This window comes from Hemicordylus capensis, chromosome 2 (assembly GCF_027244095.1).
Source record: "Hemicordylus capensis ecotype Gifberg chromosome 2, rHemCap1.1.pri, whole genome shotgun sequence".
NCBI classification, from domain to species: Eukaryota; Metazoa; Chordata; class Lepidosauria; order Squamata; family Cordylidae; genus Hemicordylus; species Hemicordylus capensis.
Window position 1 is genome coordinate 304,891,515 of NC_069658.1, and position 22,070 is coordinate 304,913,584.

The 22,070-nt window shown below is 43.6% G+C and overlaps 1 protein-coding gene across 9 annotated transcripts in view; it reads left to right on the top strand.

Moving 5' to 3' along the window:
• The window catches only part of DNAH12 (dynein axonemal heavy chain 12), a 277,218-nt gene that overhangs the window by 60,598 nt on the left and 194,550 nt on the right, over window positions 1–22,070 (top strand). For all 9 annotated transcript variants that reach the window (XM_053291166.1, XM_053291165.1, XM_053291159.1 and 6 more), the window contains 3 exons: window positions 9,826–9,961; window positions 17,066–17,191; window positions 17,677–17,811. In XM_053291166.1, the coding sequence (XP_053147141.1) occupies window positions 9,826–9,961; window positions 17,066–17,191; window positions 17,677–17,811 (397 nt within the window). The remainder of the gene's footprint in view (window positions 1–9,825; window positions 9,962–17,065; window positions 17,192–17,676; window positions 17,812–22,070) is intronic.

Here is a 22,070-nt window from a genome sequence, read left to right on the forward strand (position 1 = left end):
AATTAAATTTATGGCATCAGGCCAAGACCACATTGGATTTCTAAAAATCAAGGTTCTATTAACAAGAGGGTCAAAGTCACTACTTTTTCAGACATGCTTCAGGGGATTTCTCTTGTTTTTCACTGGGATAATGGAGCACCCCATGGAGATCCGATAACAGGTTGACCAAAATATCAAAACAAGTGGACAATGCCAAACAACGTTTTTAATGTCTTTGTATATCCTCAACACCAGACCAGCCTATTGCATCCAAATTCAATGACACCACTTTCCTAGTACAACAACTGCAATCTCATGACAGTAGATTCCTGGGTATTAAAAATCATTAGGATAGGGTGTGTGATCGAGTTTCATACCCTTCCAATGTTTCCAGGGGTGAAGTACACCCACCCCTCTCCTACTCTTACCAAAGAAGTGCTGTCCTTGTTAAAGAAGGATGCAGTAGAGCTGGTTACGTAATTCAACAACTCCAGGGATTCTATTTAAGATAGTTCCAAATCCTAAAGAAGGCTGCAGAATCCTGAACAGATTTTTATTACAACAAAACATAGGATTATATCTATTCAAAATAGCCTCTGTTTGTTGATCAAAGAATGTTGGTTTGTTGCTATAGACCTCAAGGATGTGTATTTCCATGTGAGCATCCCGCATAAAGTATTTATGTTTTGCTGTAGGAGAGCATATCAGTATGAACTGGAGGACTTTGTACTGGTAATCTACAGCCTCCAGGGCAGAGGCATATCTAGGGAAAATAGCGCCTAGGGCAAGCACTGAAATTGCACCCCCTGTCCAAACATCTGACACCCATCTTTCAGATAACTTTACCATAATATCAGCTGAAAAATACAAGTCAAGCTCGTTAATCTTTTAATATTTCAAAAACTATTTAGCAGTAGACGTAGCCAGACCAAAAAATGCTGGAAAACTACAAATTTCAGTATGCTGGGGCTCATGAAATACCCAAATACTATGTGGAGGTGTACTTTGAAAACTAATGTCTAATTCTCTACTATGCATTGTAGCATCACTATTACATAAGTTTTAAAAATAAATGGAGAATTTGACTTTTCCCAGATACTCTGAAAATAATTAAAGGATATGCAGAGTAAACTGTGTCACTGCTTGGAATATATTCTAGTATTTCAGAAAGACAGTTAAAATGAGAGAAAGAGAGCAAGAAACTCCCAGTGGGCCTTAATACTAAGGATTTCACACTGGTTCAAAGACAAACTAACCATTAATAGCCATATTATTAAGACATCACATCTAACTCACTTATCACAAGAAGTAAAATAAGAGCAAATGAACACAATCCTAGCTCATAAGCTTCTGCTCATTATTCACAAGCCCTGATTCTCTGTACATAGTGCCAAACTGAATATGTGTACAGTGACATATGTTATATTAAATTAAAAAAAACCTGTAGCCCCTTCGGGGGCTTCCTAAAGGCTATGGGGTGGGTCTGCAAAGGCTCCCCCTCCCCTCGCTGACCTCTAGGGCTTTGCAGGGACCATTTGAGCATGTGCGGTGGCCATTTTTAAGAATATATATATATGTTAAAATGGCCACTGAAAACAAATGGCTGCCATGCATGCTCATATGGCCTCTGCGAGGCCTGGCATGTCCTAGGGCCTCACAGAGGCCATTTGAGCATGCAGAATGGCCATTTTGTTTTCAGTGGCCATTTAATTTTTTAATTTTTTTAAAAAAATGGCACCCCCTTCAAGTGGTGCCTGGGGCATGTGCCCTGCCTGCCCTACCCTAGATATGCCCCTGCTCCAGGGTTTTCATGAAATGCATGGCCACAATTATGGCATTCTTAAGAGAGACTTTATAGTGGTAAAGATCTATCCTTACGACGATGACTGGTTGATTGCTTTGGAAGACATCCATCAATCAACTCTTGCAGCACATAAAAATGACATTACAATTGCTTCAGGATCTAGGAGTTCAGCACAACTGTGAAAAATTTAAATTGGTTCCCACTCAGACAATACAGGTTATAGGTGCTGTCTTAGATTTCATCACGAAGGGGGCTTATCTACCAAAATAGAGAGTGATGTGTATCCAAACAAGAGGGTACTGTCTCCACATCCCTGTATGCCTTAGCAATGAATATTTGGGACAAATATATCCAACATGAAATATTCCTGGTGACCCTCATATTCAAGCAGTTCAAAATGTCACAGCAGACTTTCCCAGCAGACACTGTCTATCTCCACAGGTTCACAAGTAAAGCAATGCATGGCATTCCCTAAAACCTGTCTTTCAGAATCGGTGTGTTCCAACAACAGTTTATTTCTTCACTTCAGCTGCCAAAAAGAAGCTCACCTTTTCTGCTTCAAGGCGGAAGCCAGAAATAGATCTCTTGGGAATGTGTGAATGGGAACATTCCATGCCGTGAATGGGAACATTCTTCTACCTATTCCTCTTTAATCCTAAGAATTATCAACATTTTAACTCAAGGAATACATTGCATCCTTGTAACCTCTTTGTGGCCAAGACAGGTATGGTTTTCTCTGCTTTGTCAAATGTCAGTCAATACTTACCTAAGACTTCGGTCAGTTGTAGATCTTCTGCCTCAGGACAACATGAAGATCTTACATCATGATGTATCCACTCTGAAACTGACAGAATGGAGGATACGGATTTAATAAGACACAAAAGGCTTTAGAAAATATTCTATTAAATGCAAGAAAAGAATCTACTAGGAAATCCTGTTCCTTCAAATAAAAAAGATTCTCCATTTATGCTCATCAGCACAAGTTTTCCTACAGGAGGCAATTATACAACTAATTTTACTTTATATATCATTGCTGAAGTCATCTGGACTCTTAAATATGTATCTGAAATGCCACTACATTTAGTGGCAATATCTGCATTTTACCCAGGATTGGACTCATCAACTGTTTCCCCCCCATCTACTTGCAAAACAGTTTATGAGGGAGCTTAACAATGTGTTCCCTACAGTTAAGGAGTCTATTCAGCAATGTAGTTTATCAGTTTTCTAACAGCTTTCATGTCTCATTCAACAACTTCTTTAAAATACTCATTGCTCAAAATGTCTTTTTGATAGTAGTAACTTCTGCAAGAAGAATGAGTGAGTTGTTAACTTTGAGGTCTGATGCTTCTTATGTCCAATTTTATAAGGACTAAGTCATCTTGAGACCTGACATTTCTTTCAGACCAAAAATAGCCTCATCTTTCCATTTCAACCAAGATAAAACCTTACCTACTTTTTTCCTAATCCAGTATCAGAGAAAGCTCTTCACATACTAGATGTCATGTACACTGGAGGGCATAAGCTTTTAATTTAGACAGGATACAGACTTCAGACATGACAGTACCTTGTTCATTTTCTACAAAAGCAAGATAATTTCAGGACAAAGAGTTTCACATTGGATAGTAGACAGAATCAAGTTGCAGTTTGCAGAAGGTCTTTCAGGACCCAAGACATTTGTAAAGCAGCCATCTGGTCCACTGAATCACCACTGATCAAACAGTATGTGCTGGACATCAGGCCTGCTGCAGCTGCTTCATTTGGGAATAGTGTATTGCAGCAATTGCTATTCTGACTCACCTGCACCCTCCTATAGTTGGGTAAGTTATAGTTGGGTAAGCATGGAGGACCACAACAAAGGTAAACAGATTGCTTATTTGTAACCGATGATCTTTGAGTGGTCCTCATGAATTCATGCGACCCACATACCTACCCCACTGCAGGTGTTCCTTACCTTTCTTGTCTCTCACTTACCTTCAGATTCTCCTTGATTGGTAGATGGTTGTTTTACCTTCAAAGGTTGTTCAGGATTGGAACTGTGATGGCTCCAATCATCAATGGCCATGCTGCCTATGTGCAAGTGACATTGGAGCATCACGCTGTGCTTTAGAGGTTTCCCAATGGATCAGCTGTGCAGGCGCACTCCAAACAGTGTGAATGCACAAGGACCATTGTAACATCATCATTACAGGTAAGCAACCTGTTTTTCCTTTGATGAATCCTAATCATCTGGATTGAGATCCGTCGAGATCTATAAGAATGGGCTCTGTGCATGCGCAGGAGACCATGCAGTAGCCATGCCCAGCTTGTTGAGGCATCCAAGCCATGCCCCCATGTGTGCAGTGTGCTATTTAAGGGGTGGCTGGACGTTGCGTTCCTCAGTTCTTTTCTGACTGCCTTAGCATTTGGACCTCGGTCTGCCACTGCTTCATCGGAAAGTTCCTCATGAGTTCGATCTTTTTTTTTTTGGTTAAGGCTGTGAGGGCTGCAAGGCAAAACTCCCCTCGAAGGATCTGCACCATCTGTGCTTCATCTGCTTAGGAGAGGAGCATAACATGTCGGAGTGCAAAATATGCCCCTCGTTTTCTAAGCAAACTCACAAGAACAGGGTCCTGTGCTTGTGAGCAGAGATATATGACACCAGGGACGCCAAAGAAAACGCCAACAAAATCTGCCTCAGCATCACCATCGCTGCCGAGTGTATCGACATTGACGAAACCAACATCGAAGGACTCAGGCTCTACGGTGTCAACCCAGGGAGCTGCTTCAGCGTTGGGTATGCTGTCAACATCAGGTCATCTAAAGTAGTTGAAGTCAATGTCAGCCACCCATCATGACCCTTCGGTGTCGAAACCGTCGATGTCGTCTGACTATCGGCGTAGAAGTTGCTCCAATGGCCACCGCAATCGTAGCTCCAGTGCCTTGTTGAGCTATTCCAGACCGTTGAAGCGCCACGGCATCGATGACCCTTCGGCGCCAGCTGAGAAGCGTCAACGACTGATTGACTTGACAGGAGACTGAATACCATCTCCTACTGGTCTACAAGAGCGACCAACGTCTGCAAGTCTACAATCGACATTGGAACCAGCGGTTTTCTGCCTGGCATCGACAACATCACTTCGACATCGACAGGACCCGCCTCCAATATTGGGGATGTCGAGGGCAAGGTCTCTTTCACTGGCACTGACCCCAATATCTTCATCTGCACCTTCGAAGCCAACAGCCAGTACCACTGACATCAACTCTCCACATGCCAGTAGTGTCGATGTCAAAGCAGGTGACTCCGTGCCTTCAGACACCTTTACTGGAGGCCGATGATGATGAAGGATTGCCTACTGATGTCGAAGCCAGACTTGATCCTGCTATGAAGCGCACAATTCTGTCCATCTTGGATTCGTCTTCAAGCACCCCATCAACATCCATCTTCAAGGGGTTCTTACCCACTGAAGAAGGGGTTCCTGCCCCCGTGAGTACACGACGTGCGTCACTCACTGCCGAACACCTGCGTAGCCCCCTTTCTTGGCACATGTGTGATTGTGCACATGTTCTGTCTGCTGCGGCTGAAGACTCAGCCCCCAACCTAGGAGTCTGTTCTCTGGGTGCCCCTTACCAACAACCATAGAAGCCATACGTCCTGCCTTCCACAGCTGTGACAGTTGCTTCGTCTAGACCATTGTCTACCACAGCATCCCAGACAAGTCCGTTGCTTACAACACAGAGGGCAGTACAAACTACAAGCCCATCCATGTGCACAGTTGCCACTCAAACGACACCACTGTCCACGGTTGAATTGTCTACTGCGCATATACAGACAACTGTTCCATCGTCTCCCAGTGGTTCAGCCTCAGAACATTATGGCTCCTTGGATTTTGAATCCAACCCAGAAAGTGAAGATACCTTGCGGGAGCCCCCTACAGACGTGGTCCCGACAACTTATGTTTCACTGAATGAAGAAATGAAAACATGCCATCGACACGTCCATGCCATGGCAGAAGCGTTGGGTCTAGACTTGAGGTCTGAACTGCAGACAATAGATGACCCAGTCTACAATTTCATGCTTAAGACACAAAGCACGGCTCCGGTGGCCCTACCCATGCTCCCTGTAACCACTAGGGCAGCAAAATGTGATGGGAGGGCCTTCACACCTCGACCCCCACTTCAAAGCGCCTAGAGAGTTTATACAGGACAAAGACAATACCTATCTTTTAAAGCACCCAGCACCCAATTCCCTAGTAATTGATTGTGCAACTGCTTCTAAAGCTGGGAAACAGCATGTAGTTCCGCCAGAGCGGAAAGGGAGAAAGTTAGACCTACTAGGTTGCAAGGTCTATTCTACCTCCTGTTTATCCATCAAAGTAGCAAATTATGCTGCATGTACAGCCAAATACGCTCATAGTATTTGGGAAACTCTGCAATCTGACTTAGACTCATTAGCTCCTGAGGACTTTTAGCATAAGTTCCAACAAACACTTGAACGTTCAGCAGAATTGACCAGGCAACAGCTGAGCATAGCCAAACATTTGGCTGAGTCAGAATCCAGGTCCCTGACAGCAGCTGTAACTCTGTGCAGACATGCCTGGCTGCATTCGACCAGCCTCCAATCAGGCATGAAAGACAAAATTGAAGGACTTCTATTCGACGGCTCTGGTCTCTTCAGTGACACCACTGACAGCACCATGGAGCTAATGAAAAAATCAAAATTTACAGCAAAGAATTTCACAGTGCAACCATCAACGTCATCTTACACACCAAGATATCGCACTCTATATTCAAAACAATGGCCGTCCTACCACCAGCAGGATTGCCACTATTACAGACAGCAACAAAACCCCATACTACAAACAGAGTTTCCTGAACAAAGGGAAGCAGACACAGTCTCGCTTAATCAAGACATCAGACACCCAGAAGCATCTTTGAGAGACAAGCCCGTCCACTGGCACCACTCTTCCCATTACCGCCTGCGGGGGCCTCAACATCTCAAACAACAGAATACACTATCAATCCAATACTGCCGTCTCCCTCTATCAGATTGGCAAGCCATGCCCCTGCATGGCACCATATAACATCAGACCGCTGGGTTTTGAAGATAATATCTTCCAACTATGCCATAGAATTCAGGCAGATGCCGCAGTTTACGGGAATGAGATTCACTCCTCCAACAGTCACCTTACAGGAAGAAGTAAAAGAACTGTTGGAGAAGAAAGCGATTACTCTGGTGCCATGGGCGGCCAGGCGGGGGGGGGGAGTGGGAGCGGGAGCAAGTGGGAGCTCGACTCGAGATACATAGTCCCCTTGATGCAACCTGGATGCAACCTACGATAGATCTATTCACAACCCCCAAGAATGCGAAGTGCGACCACTTCTGCTCCAGATCAGGACACAATCCCCTGCCCTTGGGGGATGCCTTCCAACTAGACTGGTCAAGGGAAACACCGTACATGTTTCCGCCTCAACCACTGATTGCCAGGTGGTGGCTCGACTCCTGTCCAAACCAACTTCCTGCATCCTGGTGATGCCGTGGTGGCCAAGGCAACCTTGGTTTCCACAAGTACACAGACTATTGGAGAATCGATACCACTGCCTGCCAAAGGTGCCAGACCTCTTCTCCCAGGACAACGGACTCATCTTACACCCAGACGTCAACACCCTTCATCTGACCGCCTGGCAAATAAGCTTCTAGATAAGATTCTATAAATCAACGGAAACCCTCTACCAAGTGGAACTACCTGGGGAAGTGGCTTTGATTTAAGACGTATGCCAAAACCCAAGGTTTTTTGCCTAGAACTGCTTTTGTCCAGAACATACTCCTGTATTTGACCAAGCTGAAATCTCAGGGCTTGGCTAATGTTTCCTTGAAAGTCCATTAAGCCACTCTCTCCTCGAAGCATGAGGGGTGTGAGGGCAGGTTGTTGTTCTCACACCCGCTATGCAAGGCTTTTATGAAGGGCCTCACTAACGTCTTCCTGCCAATCAAGGCTCCGGTAGAACCCTGGAGCCTGTCATTGGTTCTATCGTCATTGACACAAGCTCCTTTCAAGCCAATGACTGCATTCTCCTAGCGTCTAGTCTCCCTAAAGACAGCTTTCCTCATGGCAATCACCACAGCATGGCGGGTGAGCGAGCTGACAGCTCTAAGAATGGACTCACCATACACCAGATTCTACGCGGATAAGGTCCTCATGTGTTTGGACCCATCCTTTCTTCCAAAAATTGTCTGACTTCCACCTGAACGCGGACATTGTCCTCCCAACCTTCTTCAGAGAGCCGTCAATAAGTCTGGAATGTGCCATGCACTCTCTGGATTTATTTATTTGATTTATTTATTTATTTATTTATTGTTACATTTATATACCGCCTTTCGTTAAAAGACAACCCCAAGGCGGTTGTGCGACGATCACTCCTATACTACCTAGACTTCACCAAAGGGTTCCGAGCTATGCCACGTCTTTTTGTGGCCTACAAGGGCTCTACCAAGGGCTCCTGTATCTCCAGGCAGCGTTTGTCCAGGTGGCTAGTTGAGCGAATCATACGTACCAGTTCCAGAACAAGTCACCACTAGCAGCCATCAAGGCCCACTCCACTCGGGCCTATGCTTCCTCGGTAGCACACCTCTCGGGGATCACCTTCCTGGATATCTGTAAAGCAGTGACATGGTCCTCGGAGATGCCTTTCATTAAGCATTATTCCATAGATGTGCGCTCTGCTGCAGAGGTGAGCTTCTGGAGAAGTGTACTTAAAAGGGTTTTGCAATAGCACTTCTGCACCTTCCTTCTTAGGGAGCTTGCTAATTGCCCATTCTTATGGATCTCGACAGATCTCGATCCAGATAAACAGGTTGCTCACCTGTAACTGATGATCTGGTAGAGATCCGTTGATATCCATAAGACCCTCCCGAACCACCCCTCTGCAGTAGTGCTCTGCTATGTACATACTTGTGTGTTTGCCGTTGCTCATGATTCACCGTGTCATCTTACGAACTCACCCGCTCGACTGGATGGTCATCCTCCTCGGTGGTCGTCCAAGAACTGAGGAACGCAACGTCCAGCTGCCCCTTAAAAGGCATGCTGCACGCGTGGGGGTGTGGGTTGGATGCCCCGACAAGCTGTGGCATGACTACCGCATGGTCTCCTGCACAGGCTCAGAGCCCATTCTTATGGATGTTGACAGATCTCTACCAGATCATCAGTTACAGGTGAGCAACCTGTTTATTCTTGATTACTGCACACTGACAGCCTGAGCCTGTTCTGTGCTGTATAATGCCAGTACAGTATGAGATCAGGTGCCAGGCTCCCGGTGCTGGTGCAAGGTGTCATCTCATCAACTTGTTCCAGCATGAAGAGATGACCTTGCTCTTGCACTGGAGCATCAGCAGCCACTGGCATGGTAATAGAAGACTGCTTCCACATTAGAGCTTTTTAGCATTGCTGAAGCATTACCGTTACATAATTAGCTGAAAGCAGAATTAAAATGGAAGTTCCATACAACACTTAATACAGGTTTTTATTATCCAGCAATACCTACCAAAGTCTTCTACAGTATTTACTTAGAAGTAAGTTCTACTCAGCAAAGAACTTCTACATTGCTAAACGAACAATTCTATGTTACAGATTTAGCCAGTTTTACTGCTCCCCTATTCAGCATGGCTGAGATTAGTGCTGAATAGCCTCTGATTTGTCACTTGAACAGCTATGGGGAGGCATTTTAATTACATATTTCCTCTTTTTTTATCTTCATTTTAAAATAGTGCTATTTTTGTTTTTTTGTTTTTGTTTTTAAAAGGAGCCAGACACTCTCCAGAGATTATATTAGCCTCAGAGATGTTTGCTTTATTCCCCCTTCAGATCTGTAATTGTAAAAGTGATTGTTTGTTGTATTTTTAATTGCATTATTCATTGATTATACTTGATAGATGTGTTAATTGATTTTACTGTAAAATGTTTCAGGAGCTTTCCTGGGAAGCCGTCTAGAAATGCAAGAAATAAAATGTATGGGTCAGGAATAACCAAATTAAGCCTTTAAACTTTTGTATATGAATTATTTTTCAGGATATGCAATGAATTTGAAACTATTAAAGAACGTGCATTAAAAGTTCCTGAAACAACAGAAGAAATGATGGAAAGTATAGTATATATAGACAAGGCTAAAACCATAGGTATCCAGAAGTTGTATGAAAGGATCAAGGTAAATGATAATATTCTTTTACAGGTGATTTATTTACTAAATACAGCATAGAAGAAAGGATTTTAATTTAAATCCAGCTCACTTTGGTTGGCTTGTAGACTGGCTTAACCATATTGTAAAACAACACATGCATATCTGAACTAACATTTAGTCATTGCAGCAAATTTCCAGGTACAAATAATATAATCATAAATAGCTTTCAATTTGTTGACAGATAGGACATTTTTGAATACACAAATATTTAGAGCTGTAGCCTGTTTCTGCATTTCAGACTTTGTCCTTAACTATTCCTCATTGTTGGTTTTTTACTAGTGGCTGAAGTCCCTCTGAGCCACATGTACAAATGTTCATATGGCTGGAGTGTATTTTTGCTGTTTCTCCCTCTGCAAAGGCTATCTCACACCTCCCATCTCCCATTGTTGGCACTACCCGTCCATCACTGCTTTTGCCTCCTCTGCTTCTCCCTCCCACTCCAGCAACCCCTTCTCCCAACTCCTCTTCTGTGCCTGCTTCTTCCTACCAGTGTGCTCTAGAAGCACATTTATCTTTCCCTTTCCCACATGTCATTCTGTTACATGATCAATTACACTCATTTCTCCTCCTGGTCCTTTATTCTAGTATGTCATTTGACTCCCATGCTAAGTTAACCCCACTATATATAGACTGAAATTTCTAACCCAATTAACCCACTTAATATTCATGTGAAGTCAAGAGCACTGATCCAGAATAAGTGGGACATAACCTTCATTTATAATGTGATATTTTTTCAATTTGTGTAGTGATCTGCATGATATTCATAACAATGGACCTCATGCAGGACCTCACAGAGTAAACTTCTTTAGCTCTTCATGTGCTCTAACCACGTTGCGTGAGAGCACAACTGTTGAATAGGCAGTTAGAGCACCTTTACCATCAGTTCCTTTTTGACTGCCTCAGCGTTCACCTCATCAGACTCTGCTCCACAGTGGATCAGTTCTGGGGGACAGCGTAAACAGTGTTTTAATGGTTTGATTCAGATTTGTTTATTTGTTTATTTGGCAATAACTTGTATCAATTCTTGGCTATGTAAGTAGGTTGTGATTTGGCTGTGGTGCTCGAGATAATTTGGCTTGACCTGGACTTGACTTGACTTGACTACCCCTCTGATGAGTGCAAAAAAGACTTTTTAAAATGCACTAGGTACAGTGTGGTTCTCCTTTCATGCGATGGACATTCACTTTTTTTTGTTTGGGTGATGAACACAATACTACAACCTGTAGTATTTGTGCCTTGTTTTCACGCCAAACTAAAAAGACAGGGCTCTTCGACTGAGAGAAGCTATCTACGAGGATATCCTCCACCCAAGAATTCCATGCCCTCATTCACCACAGACGGATATTGCGATGTTAATGTCGAAGCAGCTGACTGAGACTAAACTGAAGCCTTCAATATCGGGCGCAGCCTTGAGGTCAGAGGCACATTTATTTAAGTGCCCAGTGTTGGTCTCTGGCCCATCCTTAACAAATAGGGCAGATAAGAGGCACAGACCGGGAGAGGAAGAAGCACTCCTTTTGGCCACCTCCACAAAGAAACAGAAAATGGCAGATATGTTGATATCAAAGCCCCGCTCTCCAACATTGATGGGGACATCGACAACCATGCACCATACTCCTTCTCTGATGTCAGCTCAGAGTTTAAAAAAAGCATTGATGTTGACATCAACAAATGCCAATCACAGCTCAAAAACAAAGCCTAAGTCAATGTCAAAAGAGAAGGCAAAGCATGCCCATTTCTCCTTGACAGCGAAGGCAAGATCAGAGCCTCCTGTGAAGGCTCCTTCAGCCTTAGTTGCAAGTGAGGGAGCTATCCACCTCAGTATAGATAATGATCCCACTATTATTCCACCACCTAGAAATGTACACATCAGGTGGTATAAAAATATAAATAAATAAATTTATAAATATTTTGACAGAGGATGAGCCTTCCAATACTCTCCTGTCATTATTGGATCCTATAGAAACAGCACCTTCAACTTCTAAAGTTTTTTTTTTAACAGTGAGTTTGGATGTGGAAGGCGATGCAGAGCACATTCCAATCCCTAAAACACCTTCCATGTCACCCTTGAGGCATCACTCTATTCATCAGCAGAAGAACCTAGATGGTGGAGATTCTCATAGTCATGTACCGTTTTGTGTTCCTCAGTGTTCTTGCACAGATCCATTTGGTGCCACTAGTCACGAGTGCCCATATAAGCACCAACAGGGTAACTGTAGATCAAGGGAGAGCAGATTCTTCTGCATTGCCATTTGATTATGAGGAGTTCAGGATTTTTAAGCAATGAAAAGCACAGAGAGCATTACAATATGCTTCCCCAGCAAGGTCACTTGTGCCTCAGTGTCCATAGGTAATGCTACAGCCTCAGATTCCACCAGCTTGTCATTCAACTATACAGTGTTTCAGGCTATGCCAGCTAAGTATCAAACTGAAGAACCTAAAAGGGATTTCTCTACTCTGGCAAATAAAGTTGCTTTTTGGACAAGATCTATCCAAACATCACCCCAGTCAGGTGTAGACATTCCTGAAACAACTTCAGTCTCTGTTCAAGCCCACTTCTCTCTACAACATCATGACCACGAATTGTCTGAAGAGGAGTGTCTGGGTCAGAATCAGAGAAGTGACTGTGAAGAAGGTTAGGCTGAGAGAGAAGTGACTGAAGTAGGTTAGGCTGAGAGAGACGTGACTCTCAGTTCTCTGGCTGAGAGAGAAGTGAATGGAATAATGGCTGAATGGGGATTTGAACTTGGGTCTCCCTGGTCCTTATCCAGCACTCTAACCACTACACAACACTGGCTCAAATAAAGTGGTAATGAGAACAGACCCACAATTTTTGCCAAAGATTGTTTCAGATTTTCATTTGAACACTGGTATTGTCTTACTGGTGTTCTTTCAAAATCCAACTTCTGCTTTAGACACTGTGTTGCATGCTCTGGATGTATGCAGGTCGTTATTGTACTACCTAGAGAGAACAAAGGATATACACAAAACAAACCTTTTATTTATTTCCTATGAAGGGAAATGCATGCAACAGACTATTTTGCGTCAACATATGTCCCATTGGTTGGTGGAGCTAATCCTTCTGACTTATAGAGTTCAAGGTATGAAACCACCACTTATTGTGAAGGCACATTCAACAAGGGCATATGCATCTTTGACTGAGCATATGTCAGGGATGAGCATGCAAGATATTTGTCAGGCTGTGACCTGTTCATCTAATGTGCTGTTTGTAAGACTATGCTTTGGATGTGGGAATGGCTGCTGCAATAGAGTTTGGAGAAACATCTTGAAAAGGGTCTTGCAGTAGCATACTACTCTTGCCTACCAGGGTAAGATTACTAATCAGTGATCACACATTGTTATGATTACCATTCAGATCATTACACAGATAAACAGGTTGCTTACCTGTAACTATTGATCTGTGAGTGATCTGCAGGTATTCAAAAGACCCTCCCATCCTCCCTGCTGCAGTATGCTATTCTGTAGTAAAGGTAAAAGGTAAAGTTGTGCTATTGAGTCGGTGCTGACTCCTGGCGACCACAGAGCCATGTGGTTTTCTTTGGTAGAATACAGGAGGGGTTTACCATTGCCATCTCCCATGCAGTATGAGATGATGCCTTTCAGCATCTTCCTATATTGCTACTGCCTGATAGAGGTGTTTCCCATAGTCTGGGAAACATACCAGTGGGAATTCGAACCAGCAACCTCTTGCTCCCTAGATAAGTTACTTCCCCACTGTGCCATTAGGTGGCATTCTATAGTACTTACCTGTATTTCAAACACTGTTGTTTGAAGTTGTAGGATGATCATCTCACGTGGCAGTCATCCAGGAACCAATGGTAAAGGCACTCTAACCACTTATTCAGTGGCCATGTTGCCACACAATGCAGTAAGAACACACAAGGAACTAAAGAAGTCTACTCCGTGAGGTAGACTACTCTATTCTGCACAGGTGCAGAACCAATTGTTATGAATACCTGTGGATATCTCACAGATCAATAGTTACAGGTAAGCAACCTGTTTTAATGGACTTGCTTAGTAAACAAAAATGATTTGGAAAGGGTGAAGGTCCAAATTCCTCTAAAGCTGCCTCCCACTTCCTCTTCTTGGGTCCTAGAAAGGCACCACTAAATTCACTTCCCTCCCAGGATTCAGGTTTGGATCTGCTTTCTTTCTCTTTATGCTTCCAGAAAGCCATGGTGTCACCAAATGAACTGGGTGGAAACACCAAATTATATGTTGTGAACTATACCTGGTTTCGCACTCTGTACATGCTCAGAGGGAAAGAGGCAAAGTCACATCATACACAAACTGAATTGGTTCTTGGAGATGGTGACCATGTAGGATCTGGGCGCGCAAACAGAGATAGAGAGAGACACACTCAGGAAGTTCAATGGGCTTTATTATAAAAAGTTGCTCATCAGGATAAAATAATCCACATTAAAAACATGTTTCCGATTCAAAGTGTAGTGTAATGCGCCTAACTAACGTGTGTGTGCAATCAGTAATTACAGATATCTAATAATCTAACAAATCCTAAATAAAACATTTAGAGAGAAGCAGAGAAAGGAGGAGGAGGAAGGGCGGGCTTAGGAAGGGGGTAGCAGTGCTTAGTAGGAAGGAGGGAAGAGGGATCCAAGGCTTGTGAAGGCAGCATATTACCAGGATCAGAGGCTTGAGAATGGTGGATCTTTCAGCTGAAGGAGAGAGGCTGTAGCTGGGAACAGCAACTTGGGAGCGGTGGTCTGGCTTCTGGTGGTCAAGCAGACAGTTTGCTCAGAGTGAGGCAGAGAGTGAAGGTACCATGGCTGGGTAAGTCTTGACCTCTCACTGCGCAGTGGAAGTCACCGACAGTTCCTGTCCATGGACAGAGTTCCTGCTTGTTGCCCCGCGGCTTAGCAGCAAACTCTGGGATTGCTCATGAGCAGATCTTGCTTGTAGGCACAAGATTGCTTGTAGGCAAAAGACTGCCTGCTGTAGGCAAGAGACTGCTTGCTCTCTGTCCAGTAAGCCTCATTCTTTCTAGTTGTATCTTCCTTTGATCTCCCTTCATCTTTCCTGGGTCCCAAAAGGTGACAACTTGCTGTTACCTTCTGGATAATGTCTTTTTAATTATTCAGGCAGTCCAGGGAGATCTTAATCCCATCTTCTGTTAGCTGCTATCTTGGGGAGGGGACCCAAGCTAATCTGCATCTCTGAGCTGCAAATGGGCCTCTTCTCTTGTCCCAGATTTGCCAGCCTTATCCCATGAGGTGTTAAGGTGTTAGTAAAGTAAGAATTAAAGTTTATAGGTGTTTTCTTTGTGTGCATTTACCTATGTTGAATTTCTATAGAGAGCAATTGAGTATAGCAGAGCAATCACTGACAAAGATTAACATAGACTTCTTGCAACACGAAAGGGGAAGTCAGTCCCTGGCCTCTCCCACAGACATTATCTGATAGTGAGTCACATTTTAGCATTTGGATTATTCTGGCCTGGCTTTTGTGCTTCTTTGAGTACCCATTTCACAATACAATGCTGGATCACCTCTTCCTTCACAGAACAGTTCAGATCTGGGGGTCAATTCACCCTGATTCCAGGCATTAATTCCTGTCTTAACAAAATGGAACCAGACACAGGCCTCTGGGTTGGTGGCTCTGGGTTTAATGTTGGGGTCAGGGGCGGTGTCCCCAACACCATGTTGCCACACAATGCAGTAAGAACACACAAAGAACTAAAGAAGTCTACTCCGTGAGGTAGTAGGTGCAGAACCCATTGTTATGAATACCTGTGGATATCTCACAGATCAATAGTTACAGGTAAGCAACCTGTTTTAATGGACTTGCTTAGTAAACAAAAATGGTTTCCAACCTCATCGAGGAAGGCCAAAAGGGGTTGCTCAGCAGAGAGGAGAGAGGCCCATGTAGTCACTTGGGAGGAGGGAGGGGAGCTGAAAGGAGCTCCCTGCCCCCCATTCCCAAAAAAGGGGGAACTCTCCCCTCCTTGCCCCCCTGCAGTTACTACCCCCACCCTTGCTGCAGCCACCACTACCCCCAGAGAAGGGTGGCAAAATTTGAGGAGATGCAACATTTGCCACTTCTCAAATTTTCCCACCGTAGGCAAATGCCTACTCTGCCTCTCTCTTAATCCACCACTGATTGTCCCCACAGAGTGATCATGAGCTCCTGCACTTCCCCCACAATCCCCTCACAATGCAGAGAAATGAACAATCAAAACATAATATCTCAAGGGACGTTTACACACAGCAGATTTTACTGGGAGGCTTTACTGCAAACTCAGTTGTCCCACCAAAACAGACACAAATAGTGGATTTTTTTTTACCCCAGATATATATCGGGCTACACTCTTAACAGGCAGTGAATAACCCAAATTGTGTGTGAGCTGCTCCCCGATAACTTGCATGGACTTCGGTGTAAATCTGGCCAATATGTGAACGTAACCCCTCCATTCCGGAGGAGGTGCGAGTTAAAGGGCTTTAAAAGCCCCATGTGGAAAAAATTCATGGTTAGCTGAACATGGGTTCTCCTCTGACACTTCTTAAAAAACTATAAAATTAAATATCCCATGTGTCATTCACTTTTCCCTGTGGTGAAAGAAGTAAGAGGGGGAGCACACAATGATAGAAACACAGGAAACTGCCTTATACCAAGTCAGAGCATTGCTCCAGCTAGCTCAGTATTGTCTACTCAAACTGACAGTGGCTTCTCCAAGGCAGGAGTTTCTCTCAGCCCTATCTGGAGATGCCAGGGAGGGAATCTTCAGCATGCAGATGCTCTTTCCAGAGCAGCTTCATCCCCTAAGGGGAATATCTTGCAGTGCTCACATGTAGTCTCCCATTCAAATGCATACCAGGGCAGACCCTACTTAGCAAAGGAGACAATTCATGCCACCATAAGACTAGCTTTCTTGCCTCAGGAAACCTCAGACCCACTTCCAATTATTTTCCAAGGGCAATCCTGGAGGGAAAATAATTTTTAAACACATCCTAAAAAATAAGCACTTTTTGTTCTTTAGTAGTGCAGGATTCCTGTTTGTTAAAAATAGAAAACATTATTTTATCTCTTTTGTAGGAATGCCAGCGACGAATGAATTACTTTTTAGATGTTCATCTATTTGAACCAGAAGACCTGACACTGAATGCAACTGTCCTATTATGGCCTCAAAATATTAATCCCATATTTGATGAAAACGATGATGTAAATATATACATTTTGTTTTCACATGTTACAATGTTGGATTGTAGAGTTGGGAAAGACCTATGCTTAAACCCCTGAAACCCTTGAGTTGGTTTTAATAATAGCAATAGCAATAGCAATAGCACTTACATTTATATACCGCTCTATAGCCGGAGCTCTCTAAGCGGTTTACAATGATTTAGCATATTGCCCCCAACATTCTGGGTACTCATTTTACCGACCTCGGAAGGATGGAAGGCTGTGTCAACCTTGAGCCCCTGGTCAGGATCGAACTTGTAACCTTCTGGTTACAGGGCGGAAGTTTTTTTACCACTGCGCCACCAGGGGCTCCTATGTAATAACCAGTCGTGTGTAATAACCAGTCATGTGGGGTATATTTGATCTAATTCAGTATAAAGTGACTCTCAGTATCCTTGTATATATTGAGTCCCAAGAAATCCCATCACTAACTTCTTTTCTTTTAACATCTTTACATTATCTTATAGATTATTGAACAGTCTAAACGTAAAGGGGAAAGTGAATTGCTGGCCAAACGTGAGAAATTGATATTGGAAATAGAAAAACAGACTCGTCGTATGCATGAGTTTACTGAATACCAAGATTTGGATCGCATGCAACAGGTTTGTGACAGATGGGATAAAGGAGGCTTATTTTTTGCACAAATATATGAATTTTTAAAAAGTATTAACAGACTATAATGCTGGCAGAGAACAAAAAGTTAAATGGTTAAACTTTGTCCGGTGCTTTTAAGCCCTTCACTGCCGACCTTCATACTGTAATATAATAAAATTAGCTGGATATTGACACTAAAGTTGTCTATTCCGCTTTGGAATAGAATTTCACAAGAAGTTCAGATAGTAAACAGATGGGTAAGGTTGTATAGCAGAAAAGCAATATTTTGAATTTTAGGTAGGGAAAAGGTTTACTTTTATGGTAAATATATCGGGAGGGATTTAGCAGTTCTGAATTAAGTTCCCACTCTGTCATAAACTTACGTCACACCCCTATAATGTCTGGGGCAGCTCATCACACTCAGTATGATGTATACAGTTCTCCCCCAAATTGCACATGTATGGGGAAGTAATAGCTTAAAGGAGAACATAGATACACACAAGAAACCATGGGGCTGGGCTGATATTCTGTGTTCAAATCTCCTCTTCCTTAGTTTTCTATTTTTAAGTCAAACCATATGAAGACTCAGGCTTTTTCCAGACATTCAGCAACAGTATGCTTCAAGAACATTTAGCCTTTGACTGACAATGCAAATCATTCAAAGCACTAAATGCCACCCTATGTAACTTGAGGTGGTGTTTTGCTTCTGAGGATATCTAGCACTGGAGACAGAGAACATGCATATTCAAAATTAGTTTAAAAACAAAATAATTGAAGTTTTGTTGCATCAGGGGACAGAAACAAAAGACCACTTCACTTAGGGTGTATTATCACCAGCTTTATTTCTCTGGTTATACTCTGGAAACAGCTAATGTCATCCACCAAATCCCTGATGTTTAGCATTTTACTTTCAAGTTTGGTTATGGGAAAGTAAAGTACTTTGGCCAACATCGTAATGGAGCAGTCACTATGTGAGATGTACACATGCTGCAAATGGATACAACTAACTTAGCACTAGGGGTGTGCATTTTGGAATTTTCTTGTTTCAATTTGTATCCGAATCGAAACATCCCCGTTTTGTTTTGTAACCAAATTTTCTGAATCCGAATCAACCCTGTTTTGTTTTGTAGCCAAATTTTCCGAATCCGAATCGGAATCGATTTGGATTTTTAAAAAGGGTCCCAGGGCAAAAAGAGTGGGTGGTGGTGGTAGTGTCCAATGGGTGGAAGCTAGCACCCAAATTTCAAAGAAATTAGGCAAAGGGCTGATTTTTTTTTTGTGGATTTTTTTAAATTTTACACATCTTTAAGAATTTCCCCATAGGGAATAACGGGGATTCCAGCAAATGTATCACTTCAAATCAAGGGGAAAGGGATGACCCAGAGCAGAGTGTGGTGGGTGGTAGTGCCCAATGGGGGCAAGGAAACTTCCAGAATTATTTCAAAGTAATTGGGCAAAGGGCTGATCTTTTGTGATTTGTTGAAGTTTACATGTCTTTAAGATTTCTTCCATGGGGAATAATGGAGATTTCTCCCATGGGGAATAATGGAGTTTGCCACTGTCTGCACTGGGGTTGCCCAGCACCCCCATAATTCCACTTGGGGGGGCACTGGGGTTGCCCAGAGCGAGCGGTTGTGTAGTGCACATAGGGTGCCAACCACCCCCACAAGCCTGTGGGATACTGGGTTTTGTTGTTTCTGAGGTGTTCATTGTAGATTCTCTGGTAGCATATGAGATTTTCAGTGAAAAACAAGAATCCACTCTCATATGCTACCAGAGAATCTACACTCAGAACACCACAGAAACAGCAGAACCCAGCACCCCATAGGTTAGCAACCCTTCCCCTGGCCAATGTGGGGTCAGTAAAGAGTGGGAAAAAGCAAAAGAGCCAATGGGGAACAAGGAGGGAATTGTCAGCAGGTCAGCCCATGATTTAGGTCACTGATCAGAAGGCTGGAAGGGTGGGAAATTCAAAGAGATGTCAAACACAAAATGGAGACTGACTCAGAGATCACCACAAAATGGAGGTCCGAAACAACAAAACGTTTTGTAGCCGAAACAGGGATGTTTTGTTTTGTATACAAAACTTTTGGATCTGGAAAATGGGTGTTTTGTTTTGTCTACAAAACACCCGAAACAGGCTGTTATGGGTACAAAACGTTTTGTATCCGAAACGTTTTGCACATCCCTACTTAGCACTGGCAATTATGTCAGGAGATGAATTTTGCCAGTCTCTCCTTCCCTCCAGTGGCACAGGATGTTTCTAGGGGAAGAATTCCCCCACAACAGAAGAATTCTCCACCCCCCACAACAGCATGGGTGCTGCATACATTGAGAACTCTTCAGCAACACTAACACTTCTGCACACAGCATGAGTGCTACGTAAGTCAGGATGTCAACCTTCATTATTTCCCCCACATTATCTGTTGATGTTGAAACATCTTGAAACATTGCCCCCTTTCCCATCAGCATTTTGTTTGAAGAGAAATATAAGTGAATCAAGCTGTCATTGTTTTTTTCTCAGGAATTAACCTTTTGTAGGAGTGGGAGAAGTCTCTCTCTTCCTCCCATTATCACCGCCCGCCCCCATCCATTTCTGAGGACAAACAATAGATTTTCTTGGATGCGACTACTTTCTTTATCAAACTTTAGGGAACGGGATTGCATGAAGGATGGAGAAGGATTGCATCTCTGGCCTGATGGTTCAAAGAGTTAATGGATCTGGAAGTGATCAATTGTCGTCATAAGAAATGGGTTACTGCACCTGCGCAGGGACCTCTTGGATGGATTAACTAGCTCCTCTTTGGCGCCCCTCCTTGCCGTGAACGTGCTCCGTGCCTTGCTTTTCTAGGCAGTCGGGTGCTATTTTGTCTCAGTTTCTTTTCGACCACTGATATGTTGAGACCTTGGTTCATTGCTCCTCAGTTCTGGAAAAGAAAGCTTTACTTCGGACAGATTTGTAGTGTTTAATTTTGGACTGTGACTTGACTATTCTTTCTCCTCTAGACTTCGTTCTTTGGATACTTTGGACTTTTTGGTGCTTGACCTCAGACTGTGAGTTGACTATTCTTGGGGCTTTGATTCAAACTTAGCGACTGTTATTCCACGGCCTTGCCATCGAAAGAGTCATGGCTGAGAGAAAAAAGACAACGTTTAAGCGTTGCTCTCAGTGTCGGGCTAAACTTTCCTCAACTGTCAATCATGAACTCTGTTTACTGTGTTTGGGGGAGCCACATGTCCCGGCTTCTTGTAGGATTTGCAGATCCTTTTTGAAGCAAACCCTGAAGAATTGCTCTTTTCCTGGGTTGCCAGATTTGGCTTTTTAGGCCAAATTCTGGGTTACGGCCTCTATTTCACACGAATATACCCCTCAGGTTCTGGCAACAGTGCTTTGTACCTCAGAGCTGCTCTCTACAGAGATGCGCTGCATCTGCCGATGCCGGAACCAACATCAATCTCGGGATTGACATGGGCAGGCCCGCTCTTGATGTCTGTCCCAGGGTGTGTGTGTGCGCACAGTCTCAAACCCTGCAGGATAATCTCGAAGAGATTGTCTTCAAGAAGCCCAAGTTGTCCGACCACGGGCATAAGAAGTGTAAACAACATCGTGTGGCCTCCGATAGCGATTCACCTCTGATGAAGAAGCATAAGTCGAAATTGGCTCATTCATTGAGGTCGAGAACTCCCTTGCCATTGACAGTCCAATCTCAACCACTGATGCCATCATCGAGTCTGTTGAAACCACTGCTTACTGATATGGCTGCTGGTCTATTCGTCCCCCTCTCAACACCGTTGTGTTCGGTGCCACCGGCCATTCCGTTGACCTCCATAGCGACATCCATGTCAACACCGAGTTTCCCAGTACCATCTACATCGGTCGTTCCCTTGACTTCCTTCATGTCGATGTTCGATACTGATGTGGGCATCCTGCTGACTGTACTCATCTGCCCTCCCTGACAGCTACTGTTGTTCCTCAACAATATAAGCCACTGCCCCTCTCACCAGTAAGGACACCGTTGAAACTGCTGCTTATGCTGCTCGATACCGCCAATGATGCCTTGTTGGATCAAGGAACTGCCAAGTCCCTATTAAGTGTTCTGGACTCTTCCACGAGTACCCCTCAAGTTCTACGTTCTAGGGGTTCCTGACCGGTAGTTTGGATACTGAGGTCAATGTTGACGAGGATATTTCTCTGAAGACCCCCCTCGATGTCTCCTCTCTGAATGGGAGCCAGGTCTTTGAATTATACGGTGCCGACAGTAGTTCC